This window comes from Anomaloglossus baeobatrachus, chromosome 4, assembly GCF_048569485.1.
Source record: "Anomaloglossus baeobatrachus isolate aAnoBae1 chromosome 4, aAnoBae1.hap1, whole genome shotgun sequence".
NCBI lineage: Eukaryota > Metazoa > Chordata > Amphibia > Anura > Aromobatidae > Anomaloglossus > Anomaloglossus baeobatrachus.
The window spans coordinates 260,547,152-260,557,988 of NC_134356.1; the positions used below are offsets into that span (position 1 = coordinate 260,547,152).

At 47.6% G+C, this 10,837-nt stretch overlaps 1 protein-coding gene across 1 annotated transcript; it reads left to right on the forward strand.

Annotated features, from left to right (window-relative positions):
- Window positions 1–227: 227 nt before the first annotated feature.
- On the forward strand, window positions 228–8,135 carry BTG1 (BTG anti-proliferation factor 1). The gene is made up of 2 exons (XM_075344798.1): window positions 228–652; window positions 6,683–8,135. Exons 1-2 carry the CDS (start codon window positions 508–510, stop codon window positions 7,045–7,047), a joined length of 510 nt encoding a protein of 169 aa, XP_075200913.1. The 5' UTR covers window positions 228–507; the 3' UTR covers window positions 7,048–8,135.
- The last annotated feature ends 2,702 nt before the right edge of the window (window positions 8,136–10,837 follow it).

A 10,837-nucleotide genomic window follows, 5' to 3' on the forward strand; every position in this document is an offset into this window, starting at 1 on the left:
ATAACTCGCGCAGATGAGAGCCCTTCCCCCACTCTGGACTGTTTACAGTGGGACTTTCCCCCTGAGCTTTCGGTTGTTTGCAGTGGGATGACGTCAGCCCGGCCCAGTCCTCCCCGCAACACGATGTGGTCTGCATGGTGCGATACTGCCATTGGCCCGTCACTGTAGCCACGCCTCTCTGACGTCACATCCTCGCCGTCGGCATATAAAAGAGCGAGCTGGCAGTTCTTGCGTTCACTTTATCTACGGGGAGAGGGTTGTGTGTGGATGTGACAGGAGGCTGGTCTCCGCCTCCTCCAGGGATGTACTATAGAGCACAGCACTTGTAAACAACTCCTCTGTGTCCCCGGCCATGACACCTGTCTGTTCACATCAGTGATAACACCCGTACATCAAGCACTTAACCAGAAAAATAGAAAAAAAAAATCGCAAAATTGATAAAAACAGTCACTTTAACGCCACGCTAAAACTCGCTGGGAAAGTTCGTGAGTGGTGCCCGCAGCCTCCATGCATACTCACTACCCCCGAGCCAGTATGAAGCCTGAGATCATCGCGGCGGTGGGATTCATCGCCAAGTTCCTGAGGACCAAGGGGCTGATGAACGATCGGGAGCTGCAGACCTTCAACCTGTCCCTCCAGGAGCTGCTGGCAGGTAAGAGGGCGCAGTGATGGGCTAATGCAGGGGCTGCTGGCAGGTAAGAGGGCGCAGTGATGGGCTAATACAGGGGCTGCTGGCAGGTAAGAGGGCACAGTGATGGGCTAATGCAGGGGCTGCTGGCAGGTAAGAGGGCACAGTGATGGGCTAATACAGGGGCTGCTGGCAGGTAAGAGGGCACAGTGATGGGCTAATACAGGGGCTGCTGGCAGGTAAGAGGGCACAGTGATGGGCTAATACAGGGGCTGCTGGCAGGTAAGAGGGCACAGTGATGGGCTAATACAGGGGCTGCTGGTAGCTAAGAGGGCACAGTGATGGGCTAATACAGGGGCTGCTGGTAGCTAAGAGGGCACAGTGATGGGCTAATGCAGGGGCTGCTGGCAGGTAAGAGGGCGCAGTGATGGGCTAATACAGGGGCTGCTGGCAGGTAAGAGGGCACAGTGATGGGCTAATACAGGGGCTGCTGGTAGCTAAGAGGGCACAGTGATGGGCTAATACAGGGGCTGCTGGCAGGTAAGAGGGCACAGTGATGGGCTAATACAGGGGCTGCTGGCAGGTAAGAGGGCACAGTGATGGGCTAATACAGGGGCTGCTGGCAGGTAAGAGGGCACAGTGATGGGCTAATACAGGGGCTGCTGGTAGCTAAGAGGGCACAGTGATGGGCTAATACAGGGGCTGCTGGCAGGTAAGAGGGCGCAGTGATGGGCTAATGCAGGGGCTGCTGGCAGGTAAGAGGGCGCAGTGATGGGCTAATGCAGGGGCTGCTGGCAGGTAAGAGGGCGCAGTGATGGGCTAATACAGGAGCTGCTGGCAGGTAAGAGGGCGCAGTGATGGGCTAATACAGGAGCTGCTGGCAGGTAAGAGGGCGCAGTGATGGGCTAATACAGGGGCTGCTGGCAGGTAAGAGGGCACAGTGATGGGCTAATGCAGGGGCTGCTGGCAGGTAAGAGGGCACAGTGATGGGCTAATACAGGGGCTGCTGGCAGGTAAGAGGGCACAGTGATGGGCTAATACAGGGGCTGCTGGTAGCTAAGAGGGCACAGTGATGGGCTAATACAGGGGCTGCTGGTAGCTAAGAGGGCACAGTGATGGGCTAATACAGGGGCTGCTGGTAGCTAAGAGGGCACAGTGATGGGCTAATACAGGGGCTGCTGGTAGCTAAGAGGGCACAGTGATGGGCTAATACAGGGGCTGCTGGCAGGTAAGAGGGCGCAGTGATGGGCTAATGCAGGGGCTGCTGGTAGGTAAGAGGGCGCAGTGATGGGCTAATACAGGGGCTGCTGGTAGCTAAGAGGGCACAGTGATGGGCTAATACAGGGGCTGCTGGTAGCTAAGAGGGCGCAGTGATGGGCTAATACAGGGGCTGCTGGCAGGTAAGAGGGCACAGTGATGGGCTAATACAGGGGCTGCTGGTAGGTAAGAGGGCGCAGTGATGGGCTAATACAGGGGCTGCTGGTAGCTAAGAGGGCACAGTGATGGGCTAATACAGGGGCTGCTGGTAGCTAAGAGGGCGCAGTGATGGGCTAATACAGGGGCTGCTGGTAGCTAAGAGGGCACAGTGATGGGCTAATACAGGGGCTGCTGGTAGCTAAGAGGGCACAGTGATGGGCTAATACAGGGGCTGCTGGTAGCTAAGAGGGCGCAGTGATGGGCTAATACAGGGGCTGCTGGCAGGTAAGAGGGCGCAGTGATGGGCTAATGCAGGGGCTGCTGGCAGGTAAGAGGGCGCAGTGATGGGCTAATGCAGGGGCTGCTGGCAGGTAAGAGGGCGCAGTGATGGGCTAATACAGGGGCTGCTGGTAGCTAAGAGGGCGCAGTGATGGGCTAATATAGGGGCTGCTGGCAGGTAAGAGGGCGCAGTGATGGGCTAATGCAGGGGCTGCTGGCAGGTAAGAGGGCGCAGTGATGGGCTAATATAGGGGCTGCTGGCAGGTAAGAGGGCGCAGTGATGGGCTAATACAGGAGCTGCTGGCAGGTAAGAGGGCGCAGTGATGGGCTAATACAGGGGCTGCTGGCAGGTAAGAGGGCGCAGTGATGGGCTAATGCAGGGGCTGCTGGCAGGTAAGAGGGCGCAGTGATGGGCTAATACAGGGGCTGCTGGCAGGTAAGAGGGCGCAGTGATGGGCTAATACAGGGGCTGCTGGCAGGTAAGAGGGCGCAGTGATGGGCTAATGCAGGGGCTGCTGGCAGGTAAGAGGGCGCAGTGATGGGCTAATACAGGAGCTGCTGGCAGGTAAGAGGGCGCAGTGATGGGCTAATACAGGGGCTGCTGGCAGGTAAGAGGGCGCAGTGATGGGCTAATGCAGGGGCTGCTGGCAGGTAAGAGGGCGCAGTGATGGGCTAATACAGGAGCTGCTGGCAGGTAAGAGGGCGCAGTGATGGGCTAATACAGGGGCTGCTGGCAGGTAAGAGGGCGCAGTGATGGGCTAATGCAGGGGCTGCTGGCAGGTAAGAGGGCGCAGTGATGGGCTAATGCAGGGGCTGCTGGCAGGTAAGAGGGCACAGTGATGGGCTAATACAGGGGCTGCTGGTAGGTAAGAGGGAACAGTCCTCATATAAGGGCAGGGTGCCCAGTGATGGGGTGATACAGGGGCTGCTGGCAGGTAAGAGGGCACAGTGATGGGCTAACACAGGGGCTGCTGGTAGCTAAGAGGGCACAGTCCTCGTATAAGGGCAGGGTGCCCAGTGATGGGGTAATACAGGAGCTGGTGGCAGGTAAGAGGGCACAGTGATGGGCTAATGCAGGGGCTGCTGGCAGGTAAGAGGGCACAGTGATGGGCTAATGCAGGGGCTGCTGGCAGGTAAGAGGGCACAGTGATGGGCTAATACAGGGGCTGCTGGTAGCTAAGAGGGCACAGTCCTCATATAAGGGCAGGGTGCCCAGTGATGGGCTAACACAGGGGCTGCTGGGAAGAGTGTACAGTCCTAATAAGGACAGGGTGTCCACTCCAATGATGGGGTAGTAAGGGGCTGCTGGCAGGTCAGAGGGCACAGTCCTAATAGGGGCAGGGTGCCCAGTGATGGGGTAATAAGGGGCTGCTTGCAGATTACAGGGCACAGTTCTCATAGATGCAGGGTGTCCAGTGATGGAGTAATACAGAGGCTGCTGGCAAGTAAGAGGGCACAGTTCTAGTAAGTGCAGGGTGTCCAGTTCTGGGGGTATTACAGGGCAGTTGTTGGGATCAGTCCATATTGGAGATCATGGCTTTAATAGTACAAAGGTCTTATCCTAGTAAGTTGCAGGGTGCCCTGTGATGGGGTATTACAGGGCAGTACAGTGGGATTGTTCCTTATAGGAGATCCTGGTCTTTTAGTGGGACCCAGGTCTTGTCTTCGTAAGTGCAGGGTGCCCAGTAATGGGGTAATACAGGGCAGTATAGCGGGAAGGTTGGGACCTGTCTTTGTTTACCCCATGTTCTGATGTATTAGTGCCCCTTCCCTCCCCCCAGTGGCCAGTAAGTGCCCTGTCCTTCCTGTCCACCATTATATTAGACTTGTCAGGGCACATCCCTTCCTCTCCATGTTACACCTATATGTGACTCCTCAGTGAGAGTTGTATTGGTTCAGTGCCAGCTCATTTCTCAGACGTCACAGTACATCCACTGTTTGTCGGTGCCCTTTGTAGCCACATCACACAGTAACCACACTCCGATGAGCATACTTTGTGCTTCTAGATCACAGATGTTATCTCCTTCCGCCTACCTTATGACCATATGCCTCAAAGTTGGGGAAACAGGCCGATTTTGAGCATTTTTTGTCAATGTATTCAGAAGGTTCTCTGTGACTGACGACAGACCAGTCTTCCAGATATGTGATCTGTCAGGTTGGATCTTTTCAACCATTGTTGACTAGTTTAATCTACAAGTGTATGGTGTGGTTGGGCAGGTACGGCTAATAACTTGCTTCTTGGTGGCGGCCTACTGTATATGACCTGTCTTTACAGTATCTCCCCGATCTGCAAGTTTATTCTGGCATGGTGGTAGTCAGGTCATTGGTATGAAGTATATAGGGGTCAGTGCCTATCGTATGTATATGCCCTTCTATAGGTGACCTAATGGTGTTATGTGGCCTGTGCAGGTAAAAGGAGAGATTCCCAAAGTGGCAAAACTTTTTCCTTGTTCTGTAGTTATATATAACAGTCCAGTAGGTTTTAATGTCCATTTTATTTGTAAAAGGGATTATTGTATGTATAGTAAGGCCAGATTGAGTATTTGGTGAGTTTTTACCCCAGTATTTGTAAGGCCAGGTTCACACGTTGAGTATTTAATGAGGTTTTACCTCAGTATTTGTTGGGGCACATTCACACGTTGAGTATTTGAGTGTTTTACTTCAGTATTAGGCTATGTGCCCACGGGCGCTCGTACCTGCGGATGTATCCGCAGGTACGAGCGCATGTTTCACGCAGCTGCCCGCCGGCATCCGCAGCTATTTTTAGCTGCGGGATTCCAGTGGTATAGCTGCGGTAAACCTGCGGACTTTCATGCGAATTACCTGCGGACGTCCCAGCCTCTATCTCCATAGCGGAGGGCCGGGATTCCCGCAGGTAATTCCACAGGAATAATTGACATGCGGTTACGTGCGGCTGCGGGACATCCGCACCATGTTCCGCAGCCGCACTTTTCCGCAGCGTGGACACAGACATTCCCCATGTTCCATAGGATAACATGGGGAGTGTCTGTACATGCTAAAACCTGTGGATTTATCTGGAAAATCCAGAAAAATCCGCAGGTTTTCCGCAGCAAAATCCGCAGAAACAAGCTCCCGTGGGCACATAGCCTTAGGCCACGTGCACACATTGAGTATTTGAGAAGTTTTTACCTCAGTAGTTTGTCCCACTCCTGGATTTGGGTCTATCAGGAAAGGTATAATAGAAACACGATCACCACTTCTGTATTTTTCACCCACTCCTGGGTTTCTTACAAATACTGAGGTAAAATCACGAAATACTTAACATGTGCATGTGGCCTTAGACCCATTAGTCTAAGGCTACTTTCACACATCAGGTACAATCCGGAAAAAAACGGGTAAAACGGATCCGGTACCGCATCCGTTTTATCCCCATAGATTTGCATTGTTACCGGATTGTACCTTATGGCTTTGCGTTGTATCCGTTTTTTTACGGATACGGCAAAATTTATCAAAGCGGCGGCCGGAGGCAACGTGTCTTACAACGTATTTTTGTCCGGCAAAAAAACCGTATCGTGACGGATCCGGCGCAATACGGCGTGTTTTACATTGAAAGCCTATGGACGCCGGATCCGGCGCAATGCGGTAAAAAATGGATGCGGTTACCGGATCCGTTTTTGTAAACTGCGCATGCACAAAATTAATTAAAAAAGCTGATCCTTCAAAAAAAAGGACAAACCGGATGCAAAAACGGATGCAAATCGTATCCACCGGATCCGGTTTTGTACGCATCCGGCATAACGGATCTGTTAAAAACCGGATCCGGTGGATATGGTTTTACATTTTTTTGCCGGATCCTTTGGATCAGGAAAAAAAAGGATTGTGCCTGAATGCAGAAAACTGATGTGTGAAAGTAGCCTAATTGTTTAAAAGAACTATCCCCCTCTTGAATAAAAAAAAACAAAAAACACACAAATGCTGTATAAAAGAGAGAATTACCAGTCCAGATGCTCCGGCTTTCTTCCTGGTCTTTGATTACTAGCAGTCCTCATGTGACCGCTGCAGCCAATCAGTAGTCATGTGCTACTAGACCATTAGCGTCATAGTTTAGCGTTGAAGGGTGATACCAGTAGTACGAGACGTCTCTACTGCAGTGGTCGTATGTTGGGCACATCTAAACTAAGACCATGAAGACCATCAGAGCTTCTGAACTGGGTTGGTAAAGGAACAAAGAAGGTATTTTTTTCTTCAGTGTTGGCATCCATCCATTACTGTATTTATTTTGTAGACTGTGCATTATATATCTATGAAATGTATCCCACTCTTCTCCTGACCATGCTGTTGACTAAACAAAGCTTTTCTTGTACATCTGGTTAACCCCGCTACTATGTTTTGTCACAGAGCACTACAGACACCACTGGTTTCCAGAGAAGCCCTCTAAAGGCTCTGCTTACCGCTGCATTCGGATTAACCACAAAATGGATCCCCTAATCGGCCAAGCGGCGACCCGTATTGGACTGAGTAGCCAAGAAATGTTTAAACTTCTGCCAAGCGAACTCACCTTGTGGATTGACCCCTATGAAGTGTCTTATCGCATCGGGGAGGATGGTTCTATATGCGTGTTGTATGAAGCTGGACCATCAGGTGGCAGTAGCCAAACCAGCGGCTCATCCCTCGTGGAGAGCAGAATCAGCTGTAAAGATGAACTCCTCATCGGTCGAACAAGCCCCTCCAAAGCCTACAACATGATGACTGTATCTGGTTAAGATATGGTCTGGGGCCGTATCATCTTGTAACAGATGGAATTATAATGTCTTTAATTTGGGAGGGCTCCTATGGGGATGGATTGTGAAGTTTCAAATGTCACAGCTGTGAAGATCGGGCACAAAATAGAAGTAGACCTTACTGACGTGAAAGGGCCATGGTTTGGACAGTACCTTTTGGATCAATAAATAGCCTGTATAATAAAGGTAGTACTATTTTTTTCACTGGACGTTGTGTCTAGTGAGTCTTTTGTAGGGGTAGATACACACTGGGTGCCGTGCACCTAACACCAGTCAGCACTTGAAGTCACATCAGCGAGCACTGGAGGTTTCCATCTCCTCGATCAATGACCTCTAGGATTAGATCCGCTCTTCACCACCGTCAGGTGACAAGTGTAGGACACACAAAGTGTACACACCCTTCATCTGTGAACCCAAAGCTCAGAGTATTTGTAAGCTTTCTTCTTTTTCTCTCTGCGGTCTCCTGCAGAATCTAACTTGCACTAATGTTTTTATGTTACTATCTCTGGCAGCTCGGTTGCAAGGAGAGGAGTTGAGAATATGACACTTACTGGAGTTGTACATGGCAGACATATCTTGCACTGAAAATAGGTATAGTTGTACAGAATCTAGAGCTGGGAGGGGACGCTCCTAGTCTGCCTATATAGAAATATATACTTGACGATCCTTTCTATTGTGACATGAACTTGAAAGTATTGAACGTTTTCTGCCTTGACCACAGGCTTTACCGATCCTTCCTCAAGACACTGTCTGAACTATGGCGTTCTCACCAGCCAGCTTATCTGTACATTTCCTAGCTTGTAGTTTTCTATGACGGAGTAAACTTCTTATTTTTAGAAAGTGGAGTTCTGCTTTGTAATTTCTTGTACTTAATTGGGTAAAAGTCTCTTTTTTCCACAAGCCACCATCTATTTTGTGAACTTTGTTAGTCTTTTATTTGATAAATTATGAACTGCTGTAAATTTGTACAGTTCATGTATATTGATTGTGACAAAGATGTACAGATTTCTATTTTAAATGAGAGATTTTTCTTCTCTATAATAAATTGTTTCTTATCTTGGCATTTTAAACAGTGTCTGTCTGTGTTAGGACCATAAAGTGTTTATTTCAGGGCAGGAGAATCGAGGAGGGGGGCTAAAATCCTGGACCAAACCCCGGATCTATCACATACGTAACCTGGAAGGAAATTCGGATGCACCCACCATCTTGGAATAATACTTTGGAATAGGCTTAGAGTAAAATATGTACATGGTTTTACTTGTATATCGTCATGATTTGGACTTTGCGCAACGTTCCAACCTGAGGAACACCCAAGTATTGTAAGGATGTAATTACAGTATGGCCGCCAATCCCCTGGATACTTACTAGGCTTACTGTGCAAATGCCATATTGCATTCAATGCTGGAAACTCGTATACCCAAGGGTTAACTTTGCAACAATTTGGTTGCACATAAGCAATGCAGGGCAATTTGCACAGTTGGAGACCTCTCGGAGATAGGCTTCTGGCCTTACATTATTATACTTGACACAACCTGCCGGAAACACCTTGCCTGGATAATAGTTCTTCAGCATTGTTCCCCTACGGATTATAAAGGTACGTGTGTTTTACCTCTGCTTTCCCATTATGGTTCCTATAGGAATCTTTACAAAGTCTGAAGCCTCATTAGATCTCCACTTTTCACATATGCTTACAACAGTCGGTGTGACTACAAATAAAAATAGACTTGGACGTCCAACTTGATCAAAGGCACATCTTCAAGTCTATGGCCCTGATCTAGTACTTTTTCTGAAGTCATTTGCTTTTTTTTTCTTCATTTTTTTGGGGTTTTTTTTTTTTTTGTTTGATTTTTTTTTTTTTGTTTTGTGTGTTTTTTTTTATTTTTTTCTGGTTTGCTTTTCTTTTTACATTTTTATTTTTTTTTCTCTCATTTTGGTTCTCCAGATGTTTTAGACATGAAATCGAGTCGTTACCAGATGTCTATTTTTTTTTTTTGTACATCTCACTCCAATCTTTTACCCTAGACTAAAGTTTCTGGAAGAAAATTGATGAACCACGTGCGCAATTTTGCAAAATTTAGCACAATAATTAGTCGTTACATACCACAAGACGTAAAAAAAAGTGGTTTCAGTAAATCACAAATGATGACTCTGGGCCTATCAGTCTATGAAAATCACTGCCAGAAGTACATTGCTGTCACAATCGGGCGCAAACAGACGAGGGTCCTATGCAACAATAATGTATGGGCCTTCTTTAGTCCTATATCTCATCATAATGCACAATTCCACCTGATTTGGAAATTGGTGCCTTCCCTATTTGTCTACTAGTACAAAGCCAACATTTTAGATATACATCACACAATTTAGTAAGGCTGCGTTTTTGTCACGTTTTTCTTATGAGTTTATGCTTGTAGATTTTCACAAATCTGTAAGGAAATCCTTAACCCAACAAATTCTGATGCGCTGTGTTTTTAAGGCCGGCGTCTCACCTGCGATTACCGCGCGTGTATCTCGCGCGTGTTTCACGGTGCAACACCTGTCACGGACTCACACTCCTCACAGGAGCTGGTCGGCTGCATGTATCTCTATGCAGCTGACCCGCTCCTGTGAGTAGCGTGAGAGTCAGTGACTGGTGTTGCACCGTGAAACACGCGCGAGATATACGCACAGTAATTGCAAGTGGGATGCCGGCCTAACATTGTAGTTGGCAGCAAAGGCTTTGCAATTTTTTAGTTTTTTTGTTTATTTTTGTATACAAAAAATTATATATAAAGTTTATATAGCGCCAATATATTCTGCAGCACTTTACAATCAGATGGGGGCTTGTATAGACAATAGAAATTAGATTTTTTTTTTTTTTTTTTTTTTTTAGTAAAAACGAACACACTAATCAAACATTAATATTTTTATTTTCTTCACATTTGAGAGAGGAAAAAAAACCTTCATATGTCTGAATGAGGCCAAACTTGTTCACAGGAAGAGATGTAGAATATTAGGAAAGTGGGGGTCATAAGCAGCACATCTGCCTACTTAGCATTACAGACACCCCCTGCGGCAGCCATGACGTTTGTAATCCATCTTTTCAGGGGCAAATTGAAGTAAGCGCCTCTAAATATTAACAGCCTGACCGATGAGGACGTATACGAGTCCTTTGATAGGTAACATGGGTACGCTGCAGTAAGAAAACAACATTTTAGACGGCTTGCAATTTACATATGCGAGTAACGTCATTGAGCAAGGGGTAGTTAGTCACGCTCTGGTTCACAACAAGGGATTTTTTTTTTCTTTTTACACGGCCTACGTGACTTAAGGCATCGTAAAAGAGTGGCTCATGTGACTACAGTACTGGCAAAACAAGATATGGTCTGATGAAATAAGCAGCTGTAATTCCCAGGCAGATTCCAGACAAGAGATTCATTGCGTTGGCTCATTATTACCTTCTGGTTTAATGATGAGTAATTAGATTGGTCACGTCTAAGAACAGACACACGCTGCCTTATATAAAATATATACATTATTATTAGGTAGGCTATTCACCTGGCAATTACAAGACATTTCAATACGTTTTCTTGATTTTGGCTGTAACATCACACCTGCCATCAAGTACATGTGAAATTTTACGACTTGTACAAAGAGTAACAGTCACTTACAGTGCCTACAAGTAGTCATCAACCCCCTGCAGATTTAGCAGGTTTGATAAGATGCAAATAAGTTAGAGCCTGCAAACTTCAAACAAGAGCAGGATTTATTAACAGATGCATAAATCTTACAAACC

Excerpts from the sequence above, each read along its gene's own strand:
- BTG1 (XM_075344798.1), top strand. The coding sequence starts at position 508 with ATGCATACTCACTACCCCCGAGCCAGTATGAAGCCTGAGATCATCGCG. Across the intron at positions 653-6,682 it reads CCTCCAGGAGCTGCTGGCAG|AGCACTACAGACACCACTGG; the intron begins GTAAGAGGGCGC and ends GTTTTGTCACAG.